The sequence below is a fragment of the Thamnophis sirtalis genome, unplaced genomic scaffold, assembly GCF_051295495.1.
Source record: "Thamnophis sirtalis isolate CommonGarterSnake01/CBP01778 unplaced genomic scaffold, rThaSir2_p1.2 scaffold_13, whole genome shotgun sequence".
NCBI classification, from domain to species: domain Eukaryota; kingdom Metazoa; phylum Chordata; class Lepidosauria; order Squamata; family Natricidae; genus Thamnophis; species Thamnophis sirtalis.
Genome location: NW_028261393.1, coordinates 24441544 through 24468502, shown reverse-complemented (window position 1 = coordinate 24468502; position 26959 = coordinate 24441544). Strand labels below are relative to the sequence as shown.

Sequence of the window (26959 nt, the reverse complement as noted above, 5' to 3'; positions counted from 1 at the left end):
TTTCTTTCTTTTTTTAATTTTTTTAAAAAAACCAATTAAGTGTTGATATTCAGTGCTGACTCTTATTTCAATGAATGCTCCTTTGTGGAAATCATACTACAACATTCAACACACATCAGAAGCAGTTTTAAATGAACATAAGCCAGCTGGCCTTTTCAGGATAATTGTCCCCTTTCTTCTTGGAACTTTAATTTAAAAATCTCTTTTAAAAATTAACATTTTTTTCATTGACAAATTTATCCTAATTTTATGAACTTAGCTTTAATTTATTGTTGGAAAAATATTGCAGCTTCTTTTAAATGAATAAAACAAACAAACGCTTGTTTATATGTGTATACAAGGGTATACACAAGCTTATATATATGAAATGTTTAAGCCTCAAGTGTTATAAGCAACTGTCTAAATGAAGTTAGGGCAGATCATTTTAAGGAGATAATGCATATTTTATATAGTTAAAGGCTAATAAATGTTTCCAACTCTTTGGGCTGTGACAAGTACAGATCGCAAAGGCTGTGCTCATATGGATGGACAACACACTTAGATCTCTGAGATCCTCAATCTACAGCATTATTATTTTAAAGATTTGTATAGCTGCCCATCTTCAAGCATAATTATTGTACATAGCAATAGTATTTAGACTTATATATTGCTTCACAGTGCTTTCCAGCCCTCTCTAAGCGGTTTACAGAGTCAGCCTATTGCCCCTAACAATCTGGGTGCCCATTTTACTAACCTCAGAAGGATGGAAGACTGAGTCAACCCTGAGCCTGGTGAGATTTGAACTGCCAGATTGCAGTCAGCTGGCAGGCAGCAGAAGTAGCCTGCAGTACTGCACTCTAACCACTGCACCACCGCAGCTCTATCTCTTTCAAGAAATTCAACACTAAAATTCAGTGGTGAATTGAATACCACCAGGCATGCCTTAACACAATATGTCAACGCAGCCCAATCTTTCATAACAATAGTTGGGAATTATAGTTCAACGCACAGGGCTGACGGGTGCCAGGTTGGGGAATACTGTTCTACTGTTCTACATAAGCATCCTAGAAAAAAACCAAATTTCAGTGAATGGCCCCAATAGAATACTTGATGTTACATTTTGTATTAACATAAAATGCTGGACTTCTTCAAAAATACTTCCAATATAATAGCTAGCTTAACAGAACACGGATCATTGTAGCTAAATATTCTCTTTCCTAATTAAAACTATTTCTGATTTATCTAAACAGGGCAGAATTTATGCAACACACTTAAGAATTCAATAACAAGGCGATGCCCTGGTGGATCTGACACATCTAGTCCAACATCCTGTTTTCACAATGACCAAAGTATATGATCCCAATCATTTCCACTTCTCAATCTGATTGATGACAAAAGAAAGTGTGTTTCAATAAGACTAGGAACACTGTATTCCCAATCTCGAAATCTCTCTCTCCGTGTTGGAGAACCCACGAGACACATTGTAGACATACCATGGGGCCAAGATTGTTACCTCCCAAAAACAGTTTTACTACCATAAAGGGACAGAAAGTTCACACCAGTTAGCCACATTTCTCCAGTCATCCCCAATGTACAAAGTTATCTCAATTGGTGGCATCAAAACTCTTCAAGACGTAAAAGAGACTCATACTGGTTTGTCTATACTAGATTAAAATCTGATTGTCTAAATTGTGGTTTAGTGGATATGCAAACCAAAATAGTAGGATAAATTTAGCAAATCATGGTAATAAATAAACATAAATTACAGTGTTATACAAAGTTTTCTTCACCTTCTGTAAGAAAGGACATGCTGCTGTTGATATCATCATCATCATCATTATCATCATTCAGACCATATTTATTACAAAACTTGGAAGAGTGAGGCAGATTAATATATTAATTATGTGAACCTAGCTTTTTTATTAGTTGTGGTTCAATGCAATGTGCTAACTACAAGATATATAATAATAATAATTTCAATACTGTGCTGTATGAAGTATTCCTATCATCTAGAAATGCTGGAATACCAAAAGTTGGTTGGGAATTCTGAGAATTGTAACTTTTCCAGATCTGGAGGAGATGCAACGTTGGAGAAGACTGAACTACTATCAACCCCACCCTTATCATTTCAAGTATATACAACAGAAAATTACGTAAGATTTCCTAAACTTCTCAGCAGTCAAACAAACAGGACATCTGCAGGATGCCCATACTGTATATTTAGCATCATATGGTAATACCTACTACATGCAGTGGGAGAGCTAAAGGCATATATTGCTTGCAGTAGATTTTGTATTGCTTCTATGCCACTAAACTAAATTGTACTTCCCTAAAAGTCACATATTTCTCTCCATTAGAAAAAATTAAATTATGTTAACCAAGCCATTAGGATAGAACTAATATTCTGAGCTCATGAACCTTTGTGGCCTTTGTATTATCTAGAGGAAATTTTATTCCGCTTCTGAGTCTCTAAGGATGTGCTCTGTGTTACATCCTCTTTCCAGGTTGCTAATGATGGAAGATATCTGCCCAGCTAGACTTGGTAACTTACTTTTGATGTTAATAGCAGGTATATGTTGGCTTTCCATGGTGACTATATTCATATAATTTTCATGGCAGGATTAGAGAAGTAGATTATCACTACCTTCCCCAAGATTTTTTTTTACTATGCAGGCCATCCCATAATTCTGGAATAAACAGATGGTCCCTCACCTAAGTATAAATCCATGGCCAACCTTGTTTATTTTCTGAAATCAGCCAAGCTTACCAATGTCCACCACCTGCTGAAGATGAGGGAGACATCACTCACAATCAGCATTGGTTACAGCAAAAGAAGTAAATACCATCTTCTCAGTCCCTTTGCCACACAAGAGAGATTTCATCTCTCAAAAAAAAATCCCTAGAGATAGCAATACCAGGTCTGGCAATTTTTGAGGAATAGGGCTTTCTACCTTTGAATCTTACTTGTCTTTCAGAGACAGTGTGAAACAATAACATAGAAAGTCTGCATGTCAGATTTTGACTAAAGCAATGGTTCAAACTGTGTATGCAAGTATATTTATTTGGATGCTTTTTACAATTTGCATGGTTTTCAAATGTTTTTTTTTAACTGTAGTGTATACTGCATTTTTTTAAATTATAAGCTGCCCAGTCATTGGCTGAGGTGGGTAGCTATGGAAATTGAATAAATAAATAAAAACCTGATATTTCAGAAGCTGGCAACCAGCTTGTTTATTGTCCAGAACTACAATGTGCTGATGTGATCTGACTCTCCTGAAATTCAGTGTGGGCTGTCACTGTGGTTCTCCAAAACACTCTGTTTTTAATAAACACATGTGTGCATTAGAATTAACTAGCTTTATTATGTTTTTATTTTTCAATAAGGACAGTTATTAAAGGTCTTATTTTATGTATTTTAGTACTTGCTTCTGGAAAGCTTGATCCACTTCCTTCTGAACAGAATGTTGTTGTTGTTGTTAGTTGGGAAGTCATATCCGACCCATCGTGACCCCATGGACAACATTCTTCCAGGCCTTCCTGCCCTCTACCATCTTCTGGAGTCTGTCTAAGCTCACGCCGACTGCTCCGGTGACTCCATCCAGCCACCTCATTCTCTATCATCCCTTTCTTCTTTTGCCCTCCATCTTTCGCGCTTCTCCAGTGAGTCCTTCCTTCTCATTAGGTGGCCAAAGTATTTCAGTTTCATCTTCAGGATCTGGCCTTCTAAAGAGCAGTCAGGGTTGATCTCCTCTAGGACTGATCAGTTTGATCACCGTGAAGTCCAAGGGACTCACAGGAGTCTTCTGCAGCACCATAGTTCAAAGGCCTCCATTCTTTGGTGCTCAGCTTTCTGTGTAGAACAGAATGTACTTAAAGACAAAATATTTTTATTCAGAGTTTTTTCTCCCCTTTTTCTGCATGTTCCAAAAATATTTTTTATTGTTTTATTAGTTGCTGTTTTTACTGTAAGCTGTTTTGAGATACTTTCACTTATGGTGCTCTACATAAATATAGCAAATAAAAATATTCTCAGAGCTTGTTCTTTTTCTGGAAGGGTAAATTAAGTCATCATTTTTTCCCCAAAGGGATGATCCAAAACCAATTAAGTCACAAAAAGCTCACCCAATTCCAAACCATAACTAATTGACTGATGAAAGCTGTCTTCCTTCTGCCATTTTGTCTACCTTCATATGCTAGTTTTAGTTACAAAAATGCCAGCTAGATAAATAGTTGCAGATGGCATGCCTTCCATTATGTCTCTGGTTAGTATTTTTATGTGTCTGTCACTTTGTCTGTGGAAATATGGGGATATGGGAAGTAAGAACTAGACAAGTGATTAAAAGTAACTTTGTGACCCAACTTCACATTTATGGCCTTCACAGCCCTGTAAAACTAAGAAAAACCAAGTAAAATCATAAGCACAATCACAGTTTCACATAGCGATTTCTTTGCTTAATGGCTGAGTCACTGATCCCAATTGTGGTTGATAAACAAGGACTACCTATACATATAAGGGGCATGATGGCTCAGTGGCTAAGACGCTAAACTTGTCGATCAGAAAGATCAGCGGTTCGAATCCCAAGTGCCGTGTAATGGAGTGAGCTCCTGTTACTTGTCCCAACTTCTGCCAACCTACCAGTTCGAAAGCAAGTAAAAATGCAAGTAGAATAATAGGAACCACCTTTGGTGGGAAGGTAACAGCATTCCGTGCACCTTCAGCGTTTAGTCATGCCGGCCACATGACCACGGAGACGTCTTTGGACAGTGCTGGCTCTTTGGCTTTGAAATGGAGATGAGCACCATCCCTTAGAGTCAGAAAAGACTAGCACATATGTGTGCGGGGAACCTTTACCTATACATATAAAGAATGGTTGCAGCAATTGGGTGTGGCTAGTCTAGAAAAAAGGACTGGGGTGACATGATTGCAGTGTTCAATATTTGAGGAGCTGCCACAAAGAAGAGGGGGTCAACTTATTTTTCAAAGGACCAGAAGGCAAGACAAGAAACAATGGATGGAAACTAATCAATGTGAGAAGGAACCTAGAACTAAGGATAAATTTCCTAACCGTGAGAACAATTAACTAGTGGAACAGTTTGCCTTCAGAAGTTGTGGGTGTTCCATCACTGGAAGTGTTTAAAAAGAGACTGGACAACATTTGTCTGAAATGATATAACTCTCCAGCTTGAGCAGGGACTTGGATTAGAAGACCTCCAAGTTCTGTTCCAACTCTGTTATTCTATTCTACTTCTGAAAGTCAGGATCCCACCACTGCTTATTAGAAGTGGACTCCTGCTACAGAATAGAATAGAATTCTTTATTGGCCAAGTGTCATTGGACACACAAGGAATTTGTCTTTGGTGCATATGCTTTCAGTCTACATAAGGAGAATAAAATACATTCATCAAGAATAAAAAGATGTAACACTTAGTGATAATCAAGGTTACTAATAAGCTATCAAATCATACCAGGAAACAAATAAAAACAATATAAATTGAAAGATACAAGCAACATGGTTATAGTCATAAGTGTAGAGAGATAGATATGAGGAAGAGAAGAATAATAGTAATACATTCTTAGTAAATTATTGACAGTGTTGTGGGAATTAGTTGTTAAGCAGAGTGATGGCATTCGGGGGGAAAACTATCCTTGTGTCTAGTTGTTCTGGTGTGCAGTGCCCTATGGAGTCATTTTGAGGGTAAACATGTAAATAATTTATGCCCAGGATGTGAGGGGTCTGTAGATATTTTCACAGCCCTCTTTTTGACTCGTGCAGTATACAGGTCCTCAATGGAAGGCAGATTGGTAGCAATTGTTTTTTCTGCAATTCTAATTATCCGTTGAAGTCTTTGTTTGTCTTGTTTGGTTGTACAGCAAAAGCAGACAGTTATGGAGGCGCAGATGACAGACTCAATAATTCCTCTCTAGAATTGTATCAGCAGCTCTTTGGGCAGTTTGAGCTTTCTGAGTTGGGGCAGAACAAACATTGTTGTGGTTTTTTGTTTATGTTCCATATTTGGAACAGAAGTTCTCTGTCCCAAATATGGGAGCCCCATTTGGTGTTCTTTATTTATTTATCCAATTTCAAAAGCACCCATCTGCCTCACAGAGATATCTATCCTTCCTGGCTTTTCTTAGGTTTAGCTTATTCCTCAGTGCTGTGACTACAATATACTTGTTACAGGAGTCATTATAAAAAGAATTTGGGGTGGCGGATGAAATCATTTGGATATCATTTCCATAGAAATTCTTTCTGGAGCTGCACTCAAGCATGACAATGTTTCTTCTAGATCACATGAAAAAAGAAAAGTGGGTAGGGAAATAACTTTGCAGCTGTTCAAGACTAGAATCCCACTTGCCTTCCTGTAATTTCCAAGCTTCTAGCAGGCGAGCTGAGCAAAGGTAATTGGTGCAGGCAAATGATCTGAAGGAATATGATCACTACCTTAACATAGCCACATATTTAGAAGAAGAGGATGTGCAGTGACATGATCCTAATTTCCAAAACAGAGCAAGGATTTTCTGGGCAACTCTCCCTCTAATGGGCTGCAGGTGGCAGTCAATAATTGATGCTCCCACTACTGCTGACAGTAACTGTTTCTAAGCACAGAGCAAAATGCCAATGCTTTATAATAGTGTAGCAAAAAAAAAGGATAGTTATCAATCCTTCCTTGAGCTTTGCAAATACCCCGTTTACGGGGAAAGGGAAAGAGGCTGATGGCAAACGAGGCTTCCCCATGGCTCATGTTCTGCCAGGATGTAGGACTACTAGTTCCCATTGCCTTAGGGAATATTGCTACATGAGGCAACTAGAGGGGAAAGGCTGCTTAAATAGATTTTTTGTCAGCAACTAATCTCCGTACAATTCACCGAGATAGAATATACAGTGGTATGGAAGGAGTTTGCTATGATACCAAGCCAGGAAGATCAAGGATGCTTGATAAAAGATGACCTAATTTGTGGAGATATTCACATATCATCTGACATTCCTCTCTTATTTGAAATCATGAATGCATTATGAGGACACATCAGAGACATTTCAAGGGAGCTATGAAGACTTCTATGAAAATATTATCAAGTCTTAATGAGCACCAAGAAGAAAGAGACCCATCACCACTAAGGAGAATTAAAAGGGAATAATCTCTTTCCTCTATACTAAAAGTGCCAGTAACTTACCAAAACAACTTTGGGAAAGGAGGACTCCATGGCTGGGAAGCCATCTATGCAATTAAGCTCTTGATAGCTTTGTTTCCAAATTTATTTATTAATTACATCATTTGTGAGGTGGAATGTATTCTAGATTCCTAGGAAGGGAGGACTGCATTCCAGAGGACCAAGAGAAAGTGAAGCTTAGAAAGTTTGGTTGGGAGGAAGAGGCTCAAGTCATCTCCTCCCTAGAAGTTCTCAGGATTATGATAAGATAGGCTAAGATAGGATAGGATAGAATAGAATACAAGTAGAGCAGAATAGAATAGAATAGAATAGAATAGAATAGAATAGAATAGAATAGAATAGAATAGAATAGAATAGAATAGAATAGAATAGAATTCTTTATTGGCCAAGTGTAATTGGACACACAAGGAATTTGTCTTTGGTGCATATACTCTCAGTATACATAAATAAAAATAAAATAGAATACATTCATCAATAATCATAAGATACAACACTCAGTGATAGTCATAGGTTACTAAAAAGCAATCAAATTATACTAGGAAACAAATAAAACAATATAAATTTTAAAGATACAAGCAGCATGGTTATTGTTATAAGTGGGAAGAGATAAGTACTAGAAAGAAAGAGAAGAATAATACTAATAACAGTCTTAGTAGATAATTTGACACTGTTGTGGGGATTGGTTATTTAGCAGAGTGATGGCATTCGGGGAGAAACTGTCCTTGTATCTAGTTGTTCTAGCGTGCAGTGCTCTATAGCATTGTTTTGAGGGTAGAAGTTGAAACAATTCATGTCCAGGATGTGAGGGGCCTGTAGATATTTTCTCAGCCCTCTTTTTGACTCGTGCAGTATATAGGTCCTCAATGGAAGGCAGGTTGGTAACAACTGTTTTTTCTGCAGTTCTAATTATCTGTTGAAGTCGGTGTTTGTCTTGTTTGATTGGAGAGCCAAACCAGACAGTTATGGAGGTGCAGACTCAATAATTCCTCTATAGAACATGATCAGCAGCTCTTTTGGCAGTTTGAACCATCTGAGTTGGGGCAGAAAGAACATTCTTTTTTGTGCTTTTTTGATGACAGTTTTGATGTTGTGTCCATTTTAAGTCTTGAGATATGATAGAACCTAGAAATTTGAAGATCTCAAATAATTGCAAATAGTTGCTTTAGTTTGCCAGATTTATGTCTATACCTGAGGAAACTGACTCTCCATGTCTTTTTTTTGGGGGGGATTTGGAATCTGACTTCTGTTAGATATGTATCCTGCCTTTTACTCAAGAGGTCAAGAAAAGTGTATAGTGACTTCCCTTCATTTTGTCCCCATTACAGGAACTCCATAGAGTAAGTTGATGTGACAGAGAGAATGATTAGCATAGAGTCCCTAATGTGTTTCCATTACTGAGGTGCTTTTCCAATCCAAGATGAACATCTTACCTGTTGCACCACACATGAACATGGCTTGGTAGCTAACTGGCAACTTGTGCAGTTGATTCAACCAAGATGTAAACAGGCACAAGGCTACATGTCCCAAATATTATCCTGGTCATTGCACTCTGCACCTGCTACAGCTATTGGATCAAGTAATGAAGGTTGTTGAACATACCTCTCCTCCCCATGAATTCAAATGCTATTTTGCAAAGGATCACAGGCAATCAGATTTAGCTTTAAGCAAAGTTTTTTTTTTAAAAAAAAATCTCTTTACTTGTTAGATTTATGTATTTCCTTTAGAGCTTGAGGGGGTGTATAGAATACTTTGTCCTCTCACTTTTCCCACACAAATTGGGCTGTAATGCTGAGAAGTGTAGCCAATTGGGAAATTAGCTGTATTCCTGGCAATACATACGGGTCAATTTATTTTAGTATATACTTTGGTACTACACTGTGGGTTGGGCTTACACATCACACTATGATATGACAGATGAGTTCAGACGGTGCATTAAGTTTAGTTGAATATGAGTAGGTAGTGACAGAAATGAAATTACAAATGAAAGAAATAAAAGTAAACTTCAAGATGTGATGTAAAAATTTCAAAAGGCTGAGATTCCATCATAATAAATAAAATAGATTCTGAATTAGTATGATGAATCCAATATGTTGTATTACTGGCACCTTAAATGTTTTAGGTAAAGGTAAAGGTTCCCCCCACACATGCTAGTCGTTCCTGACTCTAGGGGGCGGTGCTCATCTCCATTTCAAAGCCGAAGAGCCAGCGCTGTCCGAAGACGTCTCCGTGGTCATGTGGTGGGCATGACTAGATACTGAATGTGCATGGAATGCTTACCTTCTCACCAAAAATGGTTCCTATTTTTCTATTTGCATTTTTACAAGCTTTTGAACTGGTAGGTTGGCAGAAGCTGGGACAAGTAACAGACGCTCACTCTGTTACGCGGCGCTAGGGATTCGAACCGCCGAACTGCTGTCCTTATGATCGACAAACTCAGCATCTTAGCCACTGAGCCCTTTAAATGTTTTAGTGGAGATCAAAAGAGGTCATCATGAACAAAGAAAATTAATTTTGTTAACATTTTTGGAACAAAATTATTACCATATGGGCCCAAACCTTTTTTTCATTTTACAATTTTTACTCTTTTTTTAGGTGGTCTAATTGTTTATTACTTATTTTTCTTGTGGCATTGACTCAGCCCTTGCTTTTGAAAATCTTGCCAATAAAACTGCAGAGACTTATCAGAACAGTAACCTGCAATTAACACTGACTCAAAGGTACACACACACACACACACACACACACACACACACACACCAGCTAAAGACAAATGTGATTTGATTAATTTCAGCTTAGAGCTGAGAAACTTGGTTTATAATCTAATATCTTTATTTATTTGATTTATACCTGGGGTTGAAGTTTGAAAGGACACAATATATACAGATGTAACTCAAAAAATTAGAATATTGTGCAAAAGTTCATTTATTTCAGTAATGCAACTTAAAAGGTGAAACTAATATATGAGATAAGACTCATTACATGCAAAGCAAGATAGTTCAAGCTGTGATTTGTCATAATTGTGATGATTATGGCGTACAGCTCATGAAAACCCCAAATCCACCATCTCAGAAAATTAGACTATGACATGCAATCAATAAAACAAGGATTGTACATAGAACAATATTGGACCTCTGAAAAGTATAAGCATGCATATGTACTCTGTACTTGGATTGGGCCCCTTTTGCAGCAATTACTGCCTCAATGCGGCATGGCATGAAAGCTATCAGCTCTTCTACATTATTTGGTCTCATGTCTCTCATCTTTCTCTTGGCAATGCCCTATAGATTCTCTATGGGGTTCAGTTCAGGTGAGTTTGCTTGCCAATCAAGCACAGTAATCCCACAGTCATTGAACCAGGTTTTGGTGCTTTTGGCAGTGTGGGCAGCTGGAAAATGAAGTCAGCATCCCCATAAGCATGAAGTGCTTCAAAATCTCCTGGTAGACAGCTGCATTGACCCTGGTCTTAATGAAGCACAGTGGTCCAAAGTCCTGTTGCTCAGTGGTCCAAAGTCCTCTTTTCTGATAAGAGCAACTTTTGCATCTCATTTGGAAACCAAGGACTCAGAGTATGGAGGAAGAATAGAGAGGCCAATTAAGCACAGTAATCCCATGGTCATTGAACCAGGTTTGGGTGCTTTTGGCAAAGGGGGGTCAGATATTGTTCTATGTACAATCCTTGTTTTATTGATTGCATGTAATATTCTAATTTTCTGAGATGGTGGTTTTCATGAGCTGTACACCATAATCATCACAATTATGACAGATCACTGCTTGAACTATCTTGTTTTGCATCTAATGAGTCTTATCTCATATATTAGTTTCACCTTTTTAAGTTGCATTACTGAAACAAATGAACTTTTGCACAATATTCTAATTTTTCGAGTTTCACCTGTATATAAAAAACCTCCCTAAACCTCCCTAAGAACATATATTGAAATATTTTTAAAATTAATTAATAAAATATGGTATCTTAAAGACATCCCAAATATTTGAACATTAAAAACAAAAGACAAATACATCAAGGACAAATCTGCCCAGCTAAATATATTCTTTTCTGTGTGGATTCTGTTCATTGCCTCTAAGCCTCTAAAGAGCATTAAAAAAAAATTAGCAAGGTAGTTTGGCTTAGTCCCAAATGCACCTAGGTTGCATAAGTGCAGCTCCCCCATCCACAATCCTGTACAAAATATAAATAAGCATGATGTAATATCAAGATCATTTTATATAGCCAAGTTAAAAACAAAAAGTTCTTCAGTGGAATCCCCAACTCAGCATGAAGGCAAGAGTGGTGATGTTAAATTAAAGCATGAAAAATGGTGAGATGGAGAGATGGAGACACAACAGATACATGCAGGATAAATATGTAATCCATAAGGCTAGGAATCAGAAGGTTGTGAATGCCTTGGGTATATCGGACATTAACATGATTGAGCGAGTTCAGAGGTATTTCATGAGAAGAGCCCGCCACTCCTCTGCTCACAATAGAATCCCCTATGCCACCAGGCCCAAAATTTTGGACTTGGACAATCTGGAATTGTTCCGCCTACTGTCAGACAGTACAGATAGTACACCAAATTGTCTGCTACAACATCCTATCTGTCAATGACTACTTCAGCTTCAACCACAATAATACACGGGCAAACAACTGATACAAACTCAAGGTAAACCGCCCCAAACTCAATTGCAAAAAATACGACTTCAGCAACAGAGTGGTCAATGCCTGGAATGTTCTACCCAACTCTGTTGTTACATCCTCAAACCCCCACAGCTTCAACCATAAACTATCTACCATAGACCTCACCCCATTCCTAAGATGTCCGTAAAGGGGGCGTGCATAAGTATACCAGCGTGCTTACCGTCCCTGCCCTACTGTCCCCATTTATGTGTACTCATTTCCTTTGTTCATATCCATGTTCATACTTATACCTGCTATCTTGTACATGCTTGACAAACAAACAAACAAACAAACAAACAAACAAACAAATAAATAAATCCTTGCGGCCTGGGGTCACTGTGTTTCTCACAGTCCTAGGAAGAAGGTAAGGGCAAACCACTTCTGGAAATCTTGCCAAGAAAACTTTGGGGACTGGTTCTGGCAGCCTCTAAGAGTCAACATTGACTTGAAGACCTGCATGTGTATGTGTATACGGGGACACACACACACACACACACACACACACACACACACACACACACGCACCAGATATGCTGTTTATTTAGAAAAGCACCAAGGATTATCTATCAGTTTGCAAACCTTCTTGACTCAATTTAAATGCAAGATCAATGCTCCATCCCAGGATTGCTAATTGATTAGAGGCTCAAAGGCTCAATAAAAAAAAAATCAATACAAGATACTGTGCTGAAGGACAGTATGAGGGAGGGAAACAGGAAGAACGCATATCATGATAAAATAATGTAAAAACTTCTGTGTATTAACTGACTAGTTAATCCCATGTAGAATGATTAGAAGGACAGGGAATCAAGTGACATTTGTGTTTACATATAACCAAAGTGGAAACAGACTGAAGCAAATGATATTCAAGTCTACCTATATTATGCTAGGTTAGATAATGCATGGGGCACAATTTTGTGGGGGTTCAAGGGGGAAATTATATATTATTCAGTTTCCTAATAAGCTTAACTCTGTTTTTTTTTTTAAAGTTCTTGGCTCTTATGGCTGCCAATATATATTTAAAACTACATGCTTGCTGAAATTACAAAAGTGAATAGGATAGATGAATAGCATTTCCAGAGGTTCAAAGCACAACCTGACTTTCACTGTATGTGCATATTAGCATAAAGTAGATGAATTATGCTTAATAAAATATGCAAGTCTGCTCTGTTGGATAATATATGCAGATACATAATTCAGCTTTCCTTTTGCACAGAATTTAGACTGTTACAGAACTCCAAACTCTTACGATAAGATTTGACTTGAATCCAGATCATGCTTGCTAGGTCATTTCCAGCCCTGACCAACACCTATGGCACATATTAAGAAAACCCAACATAAAAGATCATGAAGGATACCTACCACGACAGAAGGGCAGAGGGAAATCCCAGGATGCAGTATTTTGCATGGTCTCGTGGCAAGTGAGCAAGGCGTGCCCCTCCAAAAAGAAACCAGGGTTGCAGCTGTAGCGCACTTTGTCTCCCACACTGAATGTTGTCCCTTGCTGGATCCCATTCTGAAGCCTCCCTGGATTGCCACACGTGTGGCTCGGCAGAACTACAGGAAGAAGGGTGGAAAGGGATAAAATCTGATTAGTCAAGGTTACCAAATTATCTGATCATCCACAAAGGGTGGGATACGATTCTAAGAAATGGACAGAGAATAAAAACATTTGTTTTCCTTTGTGGGAAACGTATGGGTTTCTCAACACCTGGCTTGTTCTCACCTCAAAACTTGGCTGTTTTAGTGAGCAGGATTTACACTTATACAGTTCTCAGGTATGCTGAAATGGAGCTTCGACCACTCCGCAAGTGAAAACAGATGATGTCCACCTTCTTGTTCAGTAACAAGCAGGGGTGGGCTGCTGGGGGTTCGGAAGAACCTCTAGCTAAGATTCTGTGCAGTTTGGAAAACCGCCAAATCCCACTCCTGGCTGGCCCCTCCCACCCCTCCCCACCCCTCCCAGAAGTCCTCACGTGGCCCGTTTGGGATGCAGGTAAGTGCAGGGCGCACATGTAGACTCAGAGAGGGTGAAAAACAGGCCTACCAGAAGTCCAAGAAGGCTGGAAATGGGCCTGTTACCGGCCTCCATAGGGCCTGCAGAACCTGGGGAGGCCATTGGCACCCTCCCGGAGGCTTGAGAAAAGCCTCCAGAGCCCGTGGAGGGCAAAAACACACACACACCGCCATGGTGCAGGAGGCTGACTAGGACATGCCAATCATTGCCACACCCACCCAGCAACCAGGTAGAGAACCCCTTGCTAAAATTTTGGAAACCCATCCCTGGTAACAAGTGGGTGATGCAGAAAACCACATCATTATAACTTGACTTTGATGGACAAAGTTTCTTTCCAGGTCTGCTGAGCAAAGAAAAGGTAGGGAAACTAGTAACAGAACTACAGGTTGTTGATCTGCTCCTAGGCGGTCAGAGGGTCCAGCCAACCCCAAACCAACCAGTCAACTGAGAGACAATCACTTTTGCTCCCTTAACTGAACACATTAACCAAGCAGCCAATCCTTCCTACCAATCCAGCCCTAAGTAACAAAACAAAGGATTGATGTGTAAGACTTACTATCAGTTCTCTTTGCATTCCCTTATTATGCTATTGAGAGAAGCTAGAAAAAGGGAGACTCTAGACAAAGTGCAGAAAGAGCAACCAGGATGATTAGGAGAGTGGAGACTAAAACATATGAAGGACGGTTACAGGAACTGAGCATGGTTAGTCTAGTGAAGAGGACCAGGGGAGGCAGGATAGTAGTCTTCTGATATGTGAGGAGTTGCCACAAAGAGGAAAGGGGGGGGGGGTTTCAAGCTATTTTACAAAGCACCTGAAGGCCAGACAAGGAATAATAGATGGAAACTGACCACGGAGAGATTCAACCTAGAAATAAGGAGGAACTTTCTGACAGTGAGAACAATCAACCAATGGAACAGAAGTTGCTTTCAGAAGTTATAGGAGGTTCATCACTTGAGACTTTCAAGAAGAGATTGGACTGCCATCTGTCAGAAATGGTGTAGGGTCCCCTAGTTGAGTGGGGGTTGGACTAGATGACCTATAAGGTTGCTTCCAACTCTGTTAATCTGTTATCTGTTAAGCTGTAAAAATGGAATTGATTCAGAATTGGAAAGGAATAATACTCTGAATCAATTTATGGACTCTCCTATTCATTTTAGGGATTCAGTTGAAAGGATCACTAACAGAAGATTGTCCAGCTCTACATTTTGCTAATGGTAAATTGGAATGTTCATTATTCAACATTATTTTGCGTCCTGTTTTCTGGAGTCAGGAAAAAAAAATAAGTCAGGACTTGGGACCTCTCTGACTGTGGCAAAGTGAAATTGAACAACTATTTCTTGTGATTTGGAAATTATTTCTATTGGCTTTGCCTTCTGAATTGCATTTATGTTTGGGAGGTGGATGGGAGGTGGGCGGTAACAATGTCACATTGCTGACCTATAAGCTACTTGTGATCAACTATAATTTTCATAAAATCATAAAATCCAAACCAGCCCAGCCAAAACCTGCACATTTATTTTTCATAAATGAAAAACTGTATTTGCTTCAACTCCATTTCAACAATTACTGTTATTGCCCCCTGTTTTTTCCTACTGAGGCAGCTCCTAATCTTTTCATTTCCATTTGATTTTGTACCATCTGCCAATTTGACAAGATCCCTTTGTTCACCTACAGACAGAAATCTTGCCATACTAAAACACTTACAAAACACAGTACACATAATAACACAGTTGGAAGGGACCTCAAAGGTCTTATATGCCAACCCTCTGCTCTAGACCCTATAAAATTCTGAACAAATCATTGTCCAACCTCTTCTTGAAAACCTCCATTGAAGGAGACCCACAACTTCTGAAAGGAAACCATTCCACTAATGGTTCTCACTGTCAGGAAATTTCTCATAATTTGGATCTCTCTTTGATAGGTTTCCACTACTTCTTGTCTTACCCTCAGGCACTTTGGAGGAAAGAAAGTTGTGCAATTCAGCCGGTTCTATCTGGTTCAGGTGAACTGTTAGTGGTGGCAGGATGCTTCGCCCACCCCACCCCCCGGATATAATCACATCCCATTTTTTATGCTCTGTGCATGTTGCCACCCCTGGAGAGAACCTTCTTCTTTCTGACAGTCTCTCAAATATTGGAGGTCTGCTATCATGTCACCCCTAGTGCTTATTTGCCTAACAACTATTTTATATATATCCTGTAAACTGATGCTATTGGTGGTGGGGTTCCAACTTTGTCCTTTTTCTACATATCAGAGATTCCAAGCTTGTCTCTTTGCTCCCTTCCTCCTGCAAGGTTGGCCTACATTCAACCAGAGTCCCATAACAATGTATTTAACAGATTCCCATAACAAAGCAACCCAGTTTCTCCACTGGGTCAATTATGTTGTTTGGAGAAAGAGATGCAGGATTTAAACTTGGGAAATGTTGTATATAGAACTGGAATCCTATAGTTTACCATGGCTAATTTGCTTCATTATTAAGGGGTTTTTCTGCCATCTGCACTAAAAGTATTTTATGGCAGTTATGTCCCTGAATCATTGATGGAGCCTTATATTTTTTTTTCTTCTGTTCAAACATGTCTAATTTTGAGACTGCTTGGTCCAAGATCACCTAGCGTGGCTAGCTGGCTTCTTTTACCCAAGGGAGGACAGGAACTCAAGTACACTAGACATCTAGTCTGATGTATTAACCATTACAGCAAACTGATTTCCTAAAGGGTTTCTAATTCAACCCTTTAAATCTATAGAATATGCACTATGACCACATGGTTAGAATCAGCATCTGAAAAAGCATGATTAAAGCTAGCTATCCAGGAAAACAAATAAGCTTAAGATACATATTTGTTTCTTCTTTTGAATTCCACATTTCTTTCTACATGTCATTTTTCCTATTTCTTTTTTTTATTATTCAATTGTTTTATTTGGGGGGTTGGCCAAGAATACTATAAACCAATTCCTATTCTGGGCATTTTACTTTCAAAAAGCTGTATAGTCAGAGACAGAATATTGTGGACATTCTTAATTTAGCAAGACATTGTGAACTGATACCAAATGAAACTGGTGGAGGAGCTGTTGTAGCAGCTACACTAGCTATAGTTTTGCTACGGCTACCATATGCAAACCCAGTGATAGAAGAAAATTTAGGGGCGCTTCCAGAGTGCCAAAAAAGAAGGGGGGATCTCTGCTAGATGTAGGAGTTTGTAACTGCGCAGAAGTCAGGTTGACAATAGAAAAGAGTAGAAAAGATGACAGCAGGAAGCATGGCATTTGTTCAAATGTGCCAGGTGGAGATGCCAATATGCATGACTAATGACATCCATGTTTAACATCTCTTAATAGCTTAATTATTTAAATTTATTCAGAAATAATGCCACAAATTTGTACAAAAACTACAGGGACCTCCCTTGGAAGACGAGGCAAATGATCACCGCTCTGGCCACCAGGTATGTTGCCGTTTAAGATTGCAAACAGATTGAAGATTGTCAGAAAATGAATACAGTGCCATTTTTTAAAGCTTTAGCAACAAAAATTCTGATCCTACTTTCAGATCTGGAGTCCATAACATGCAATTAATGATTTCACTCTGCATAAAAAGCCACTTTTGTTTTTTCAAGGGTCAAATCCCTCATTCTCTTTTACTTAATGAACCCAAAGATAAACCCAAGTTGATGCTGTTTGGTTTTTTTATAAATCCTATCATAGAAACAAAGATTTTGTTTGCAAATTCTGACAATTTTGCTTCTCTTACCTAATGCAACACAGACAGGAATACTGCCAGCTGACTACCAGCAAGGAAAATCCAAAGAAATGGAACAAGATCAAGATTAAAAGCAGATTTGGCTATAATGAATAAACCATTCCCTCTTCTTTATTTTTAGTAAAGCTATCCAATGTTAAAATATTCACCCAGGGTGGGAAAACACTGAACAGTAACAGGTGCATTTAATTATTGGGAGAAAAAGCCTCATTATTTATCTGGACAGCACCTGAGAAAATCCACTAAACTTCATCCATTAAAGTAACGGTTTTGACAAATGTTGAAAAGATTATGATGGACATCATCAAAGAGATGAGGAAAGATATAATCAAAATGTTTGGAATTTGAACCAGTTTGCTTTCAAAACATTTCATTTAAAGTTTGAAACAGTTGTTTCAAGTGTGAAATGGCTATTTGAGTACAAGAGAGGATATTTTAATTATTTTGGAAGTGTTTTGAATGCAAGATAGAATATCTGATTCTCAAAATAACTTCAGACAGGGAATTCATTCAAATGGCTTGAAATGTTTTGGACACCACTAAAGTACCAGATCATATGAGGTTCTGAGTACAATATCAGCTGAGAGATTGTAGATACTGATGGATATGTCAATAGCTGATTTTCATAAAACTATTAATATTCTTTAAGACAAAATAACCTTTCCTAAATCTTATTTTCACTGAGCTAGTTTTGAGAGGGCAATAGTTTGTACTTTTGAGCAGAAAATACTTTACTCATCCTCCATGATACTATGTTCTGTTGGCTGTTTTGAAATCAGCATACAACACTACCTATGGATAGGGTTTGATGAAAATTATTTCAAAGGTTTGAGTCTGTTATTCTTAATTAAATTATTATAACTATCCTATCTACCTGATTTATTTCTTTTGGGATGGTCTGAAATCCTATTAACTCCCTGGCCATTTTGTCCATGTTCTTTCTATCTGTTTGGATTGCAACACATTTGATACTTTTACATTGTACAGGTAAAGGTTCCCCTCGCACATATGTGCTAGTTGTTCCCGTCTCTACGGGGTGGTGCTCATCTCTGTTTCAAAGCCAAAGAGCCAGCGCTGTCCAAAGACGTCTCCGTGGTCATATGATCAGTATAACTAAATGCCGAAGGCACATGGAATGCTGTTACCTTCCCACCAAAGGTGGTCCCTATTTTTCTACTTTCATTTTTTACTTGTTTTTGAACTGCTAGGTTGGCAGAAGCTGGGAAAAGCAACGGGAGCTCACTCGGGTATGTGACGCTAGGGACTTGAACCACTGAACTGCCAACCTTTCTGATCGACAAGCTCAGCATCTTAGCCACTGAGTGACCGCATCCCTTTTTTTGTATATAAATGCAAATTAATCAACTCTTAATAAAGATACCACATGAAAAATTTGTTCAACTTAGGTTCAGCAAATCTCACCTATCTCTATCAAAATACCAATAAACAAATGAGCAAACCAAAATGACATGTTGGGTTCTTTTTTCTTCAAAATGGTCTTGACTTCTCTTATTCTAATTCACGCCAGAAGGGAGTTTCATACTTTTGCCCCTGGAGTAATAGGTAAATGATGGAGGCAACATTTTTAAAGTAGATTGAACTCAAGGGAACCTATTGTGATGAGGATAAGCTAACTATTTGCTATCAAGAGACCAAGTTTATGGATCTTTTCAAAGATGAGCCAAAATGGAAGACATCTCTGGCACATTAATGGGAACTGTAAAAAAATCAGTGTGGTCTTCCAGATCAGAGGGAGAAATTAAGTCAGCTACAAAAACAGCCTAGCAAAAGCACAATGACTATAGATAGTCATTGATTTACAACCACAATTGGAATTAGAATTTCCATTGCTAAGTAAGGTAGTTAAGTAAGTTGTGCCCAATTTTATGACCATTTCTCCTATGCAGTTGCTAAGTGAATCCAGCTTTCCCCCATTGATTTTGCTCGTCAGAAGCTACTGGGAAGCTCACAAATGGTAATCAAATAACCTTGGAATCCTGAAATCATTGCAAATCCATGCTGGTTGTCAAGTGCCTGTATTCTGAACATCTGCCCACAAGGAAGCTGCAAACGTTGTTAAGTGTGAAGACTGGTCATAAATTACTATTTCTTGCACTATTTTAACTTAATAAATTAATGGTTGTAGGCAGGGGTGGGCTTCAAAATTTTTAGCAAGGGATTCTCTGCCTGGTTGTTGGATGGGCATAGCCATGGTGGGCATGGCCTAGTCAGCCTCCTAAACCACCAGGGGGGTGGGTGGATTTTTGCCCTCCCCAGGCTATGGAAGGTTTCTTCGAGCCTCCGGGAGGGCGAAAATGGCCTCCCCAGTCTTCAGAGGCCCTTGGGACACCAGAAATGGGCCCATAGCCGAACTTCAGGTAAGCCTGTTTTTCGCCCTCCCCGAGCCTTTGCATATGCCCTGCACTTCCCTGCATCCAAAAGGAGCTGGGGTGGGTGGGACCAGCAAGGGATTTAGGGGTTCTCTGAACTGTACAGAATCTTAGCTAGAGGTTCTCCTGAACCCCTACGAATCCCCAGCAGCCTACCCCGGTCGTAAGTTGAGGACTACCTGTATGCTGGGTTTCTTCTACTCACAAATAGAATATTATCTACTAGAAATTATTAAGATGTTCAAAGCTAAAACAATTCCCAAGTGACATATAGTTCCCTGGTGTGCACCTGCAGTAAGTTACATCCGATCCAAACTTATCTAATTTTTTTTTTCAACAGGCCTATTATTGCACATTGCTTTATTTAATAAATGGGGAAATTTATCATTAAAGTAGTCTTGAATGTATCTTTGTTGAAAGATAGTGTATTAATTAGACAGACTATGTAACAGATAGGATTTTTTCAAATTATTAAATAAGATTTCGTTATATTATCCATTGTCTTTCTTATAGGAAGTTTGCAAAGCATTAATTCCAAATTGTATTTTCCCTTATGTTTCCATAAAAAAATCCCAGGAGGAATTGGCTAAGGTTTCATTCTTAAACAGAAAGTTTTAAAATTATTAATCAAAATCTTCTGACTAGTCTCTGTCAAAAATGAATTTAATATATTATTTGTTATTAAATTATTTAATTTAATAGTCTTGTTCCAATTCTTCCTCATTATGAATTTATTTCAAACAAAAATGAGATTACTACATTTATTAAAAGACAAAGTTACTGATATTCATCTCTTGCGTCTAAGAAATTGTTGCTACAATTAAATTATGAAATTGTTATCTTCTATTTTTCTGGAGAGACAGTGAATGATTTTCAACTTTTACCAAGGCAATTTTTTTTTTGAAATATTATATACCCCAAAGAGATTATATTTATACAGGTCAAGCTTCTGCAGTATCAGTATTTTAATTGATATTCTTGCTCGAACTGAAAATAGATCTGGTCGAGCAATTTGAGATACTGAGAAATATTTTATATAATTTCTATGAAGTTTCTAAACTTATTTGCATTTTTTTCACATTTTATATTTTGTACCAATCCTAAATCATGGGTGATTATTAATACTGTAATCTCCCCTTAGTTAAAGAGTTCCCAGAAAGCACAAGGGTCAATTTCCATCATACAGAGGGTTCCATAAGGTAGATATGAGAAAATGTATATATTTATAATAAACTGGACCTTTTATAATAATCACCAGTCTTTAAAATTTTGCAGAATCAACAGTTATTTTGGTCATTTATTCAATGTAAGCATTTGTTATTCATTAATTTGACCCAGATACAATCTTTGCTTTGGGAGTTCCACAGTGTTGAATGTTATAGAAGAATTCATAGTGGCTTTTAAGCCAACAGCTATCTTGTATAATAACGTGTGGTTGATTAAACTGAAGTTAGTTATATATTCAATTGCACAAGAATGCACTTCAATGTTTGCTTTTCCTAGCTAGCAAACCAGTGAAGATTTTTTTTTTTAACAAAAGAATGTGAAATTATTCTTATATTATTTAAAAGCACATTTTGTTTTGTGTACATTGGATACCGCAGAGATTGCTCATTTAATGAGGGTTAGCTGCTTTATTGCCGAAGATGCAGCCCAGGAGGTTTGACATTAGCTCATACAGATTGGAGCTCTACTACTATAGACACATTTTGTTAACATGATTGTACATTGGTTGCCAAGTTGTGAAGACAAATATGCTATTATTGGTTACATCTCTCAAATTTGGACTATACAGAAACAACAAACTCTGAAAAGACAAATTCTGTTTTTGATTAGCAGGTGTAGATTGCCAATATATATTATTTATCAACATATGAATAAGGGTTTTGTTTATTTTTTGAATCTTTTTTTTACTTTGTCTTGTACTTTTCCATTATTACCTTTTAACTTTGAAACAATGTTCGATGTTCCTCTATATATACTTTCTTCATTAACTTGATGCATTTTTTTTAAAAAAATAAACAATTCACGAAGTTCAAGCAATGTATTCTATCAAAATAAAATCGAATGCATAACAACCTTAGATCAGTGGTGTGTAGCTCAACTGTAGGATTTGCCTTTATGTTTATTTCCTTTTCTGGGAAAAAAGCAAGTTCTGCTGGATCAACACAGTCAAATTCCCAAATTCACTACCACAAAAACCATGATAGGATTGTTGTAATCTCTCATGGTAATTTTCTGTTTGGCTGTATTCAACTGCATGAACTAACTTGCTTGTTTTTGTCTGTCTGTTTTTACTCTTGTTTACTGAATAAAGGGGAAGGAGGGGGTAGGATCTTTTTGTCTTGTGTCATCCAGTCAAGGTCAGGTCTTGTATTCGAGTCATGGGATTAAAAAAAATACTACTGGTTCTGTGGGTGTGGCTTGGTGGGCGTGGCAGGGGAAGGATACTGTAAAATCTCCATCCCACCCCACTCCAGGGAAAGGTTACAGCAAAATCCCCATTTCCTCCCGATCATTTGGGACTCAGGAGGCAGAGAATAGATGGGGCCACAGCTATTCAGAGGTGGTATTTACTGGTTCTCTGAACTACTCAAAATTTCCACTACTGGTTCTCCAGAACTGGTCAGAACCTGATGAATAACACCTCTGGACAGTAGTGAAAAATCAAGTCATTGATTTTTGATAATCTGTCATTGAATGTTGTAGGTGCTATTCTGTACATTTCCAAGATAGGCATGCAGCCTATTGGTCATGGGTTGGGGAAACTGGAGGCCTTCTCATAACAAAATGGCAGCCTGAATAGACCAATTCTCCAGAGCTGGACAGAACCTGCTGAATACCACCTCTGTTGTAGCCCCATGTCCATAGCAGGGCGGTGAAGTTATGGTGTCAGGTTCTGATAAAAACTTCAGGGTTATTGCTGTTTGTGGGAAGCTTGTGAAATTTGGCCACCCTTGGGATATATCTACTTCATTATTAAAGAACTCCTGACAGCTCAAGAAAGATTTTGGTATCATCTCAGTTGGTATATATGCTTTTTATGCTATGCTTTTCAATTTGTTGGCTTGAATTAATAATAATACTTAAAAATTCTTTATTCAGTGGTGTCCTTATTGTCTCTGGATCCAAATGAAACCTGGGTACCTGATCACTGCCCTGACACTTGACAAAATAGCTCGTCAGGGGGTTGAGTCTACATCTGAGAAGGAAAAAATATACTGGGCTCATGTTTCCTCTTCTTTATTTTCACTGTGCATAACCATTTCAACCCTCTGAGCCAAAGAACTGTATATTTTCAGGTTTTAAAATGAAGTACAAGTTATATTCAACGCTCCAGGGAAAGAACAGCAAATAAATCTAAATACATAAACATTCTCTGATAAACCTTCTGTGTTCTGATATTATTGCTTTTTACATGCCTAGCTTTTTTTTGTTTTTGTTTTTGCAATTGCTTCTGAAATCGTGGCACCTACATTATTTATATCAGATGCTTCATGGCATAAAATAATACTAGTAATTTTCAATTTTTTCCATAATCCTCAGAAGTCTTGCCTCCCTCTCCCCCCACTTAAAAAGGCACAATCCTAGTAATCAATGGAAAATGCATGTAATCCTAATTATCATGCCAAAACTACATTACAGAAACATAATGGAGGAAAATCCACACCAACCAATTCCACCTCTCTGCCTGATGGCACATAACATGAATGTTAAATATAAAACAGACTTTGGATATTGTCAACAGAATTGTTGAACTTTCAGAAAAAGCACAATGCAGTGATCTATTAGTGTTTGTTCAACAATGACCCTTGAAACATTTCAAAGGGTAATTTCTGACATTATCAACTCTGTAAAAAGAGAGAAAAATCATATGACTTCATAATGGATTAATACTAGAACTAAGTAGCACTAGGATCTTGCTGACTTCCCACATATGACAAATGTGTATGTCTATAGAATCTAAATTTCCTGACTACTAAAGTCTTTTTTCTATCATATACTGACAAGCTTTGTTGCCTTCTTCTGATAAAGGGAATGGAATGGAATAGAATAGAATAGAATAGAATAACAGAGTTGGAAGGGACCTTGGAGGTCTTCTAGTCCAACCCCCTGCTTAGGCAGGAATCCCTACACTACTTCAGACAAGTGGTTATAACCATTGCTGATATATCCAACAACTTCTTAAAAACTTCCAGTGTTGGAGCATCCACAACTTCTGGAGGCAAATTGTTCCACTGATTAATTGTTCTAACTATTGGGAAATTTCTCCTTAGTTCTGCTTCTCTCCTTGATTAATTTCCACCCATTGTTTCTTGTTCTACCCTCAGGTGCCTTGGAGAATAGCTTGATTCCCTCTTCTTTGAGGCAGCCCCTGATTTTGCAAAGGAATGACTACAAAGCTCTGGGACTTGTAGTTCTTACAAACAGATCTAAAATGGAGAAATGCAAGACCCAGAATTTCCCAGGTAAATTTTACTGCTGCTTACTATCAATCTTTTTAGATCCTGGGGTGACAGGTTGTCCTTCATCATGCTGCTTGCTTCATTGTTTTAAGGTAGCTTTGACTGGCTGTAAAGTATCTCATAGAAAATCAGGACATACAAATTTTCATATGTGATCTAAGTCTTATAAACGTGATAATTATCAATCACTCAATCAGTCAGGGCAGATAACCTTTTTCACCCAGTACGTCATTCTGACTTTCTGGGAATATGGCATCCAAACAACACATCACATAACTTTTTATATTAAAATTTGTTTAAAGGTCATATGAAAGGGGACTGTTCATTGGTCTGCTACTGTTATTGAGCTACATATTTGTCCCATCATTCCTAGACTTATATAAAACATTCCCCTTTTTCTTTGATCAAGTCATACTGCTGGTGGTTAAAACATAGTGGATGTTTGTATTGTGTGTCTTCTATCCAATTGGCATCAGGGGTGGTTCACTGACAAGAGCCGAGGTGGCGCAGTGGTTAAATGCAGCATTGCAGGCTACTTCAGCTGACTGCAGTTCTGCAGGTTGGCTGTTCAAATCTCACCGGCTCAGGGTTGACTCAGCCTTCCATCCTCCCGAGGTGGGTGAAATGAGGACCCAGACTGTGCGGGCGATTGTTGTTGGGGGCAATATGCTGACTCTGTAAACCGCTTAGAGAGCTGAAAGCCCTATGAAGCGGTATATAAGTCTAACTGCTATTGCTATTGCTAAATGCGCGCATGATAAATGCGCGCTGACAAAACCACGGCGAGAAAACCGCGACATTGAAATTGCGCCCACAACAGCATGCCGACAACAGCGAGCCGACAACAGCGTGCCGACAAAAGTGCGCCATCAGCAAACAACGTGAAAACAACGTAATAACCTAACCTTAAACCTAACCCTAAACCTAACCCTGAACCTAACCCTAACCCTAACCCTAACCCTTACCTTAACCCTAATCATGCTATTGTCGGCGCACTGTTGTCGGTGAGCTGTTGTGGGTGTGATTTTGACATTACGGTTTTTTCGCTGCGGTTTTGTCAGTGTGCATTTGTCGTGCGCGCATTTGTCGGGTCACGATCAAAGTCACAGAAAATGAAACATGGCAGGATTGGATGGTAAACATGAAGATATGCACAATGGTAGAAGCAGAAAGATTGAGCATCTGATATTTTTCAAACATTATTTTTCCCCAATATTAGACCTTGACCAACCTCACCAATAACCTCAAACTACTTAGAATGTTCCAGGAAGGGGAAAAAAACCTAGCAGAATTCCTGAAATCTAAAAGAATCTTACTTCAGTGTCCCTCTCCCATCAAATACAATTGTTAGAAATTCTGCCAGAATCATTTACTGCCTACCAAAAACTCTACTCTCCAATTTTGTTACACAGAAATTGCACCTTTATTAAAAAATAAGTTATTCCCCCAAACACCATCACTCTGCTAAACAAATAATTCCTTCACCACTATCAAACTATTCACTAAGGCTTCATTACTATTACTATTAGACTTCTCATCATTTCTATCACCCATCTCCTCATACTTACGACCACAGGACTGTAACTTTGTTGCTTGTATCCTTTCGATTTATATTGATATTGTTTCCTGATTGCTTATTTGAAGCCTATGACTATCATTAAGTGTTGCACCTTATGCTTCTTGACGGATGTATCTTGTCTTTTTGTGTACATTGAGAGCCTATGCACCAAAGACAAATTTCTTCTGTGTCCAATCACACTTGGCCAATAAAGAATTCTGTTCTGTTCTACTCTATTCTATTATAAATTCAATGCTATGCTATGCTATGTGCAATGTAGCTGAATTTGTTTGTTTGTTTTGTTTGTTTTGTTTGTTTTGTTTGTTTTGTTTGTTTTGTTTGTTTTGTTTGTTTTGTTTGTTTGTTTTGTTTGTTTTGTTTGTTTTGTTTGTTTTGTTTGTTTTGTTTGTTTTGTTTGTTTTGTTTGTTTTGTTTGTTTTGTTTGTTTTGTTTGTTTTGTTTGTTTTGTTTGTTTTGTTTGTTTTGTTTGTTTTGTTTGTTTGTTTATTTGTTTATTTGTTTATTTGTTTTTTGTTTTTTGTCTGTTTGTCTGTTTGTCTGTTTGTCTGTTTGTCTGTTTATCTGTTTATCTGTTTATCTGTTTATCTGTTTATCTGCTTATTTTAAATCATACAAGGGTATACACAAGCTTATAGATATGAAATGTTTAAGCCTCAAGTGTTATAAGCAACTGTCTAAGTGAAGTTAGGGCAGATCATTTTAAGGAGATAATGCATATTTTATATAGTTAAAGGCTAATAAATGTTTCCAACTCTTTGGGCTGTGACAAGTACAGATGGCAAAGGCTGTGCTCATATGGATGGACAACACACTTAGATCTCTGAGATCCTCAATCTACAGCATTATTATTTTAAAGATTTGTATAGCTGCCCATCTTCAAGCATAATTATTGTACATAGCAATAGTATTTAGACTTATATATTGCTT

General features: G+C 38.0%; 1 protein-coding gene across 1 annotated transcript in view; it reads right to left on the bottom strand.

Moving 5' to 3' along the window:
* CSMD2 (CUB and Sushi multiple domains 2) overlaps nucleotides 1-26959 on the bottom strand; it is a 771224-nt gene that overhangs the window by 505509 nt on the left and 238756 nt on the right. The window contains exon 4 of the mRNA XM_087728138.1: nucleotides 13185-13379. Within this exon, the coding sequence (XP_087584264.1) occupies nucleotides 13185-13379 (195 nt within the window). The remainder of the gene's footprint in view (nucleotides 1-13184; nucleotides 13380-26959) is intronic.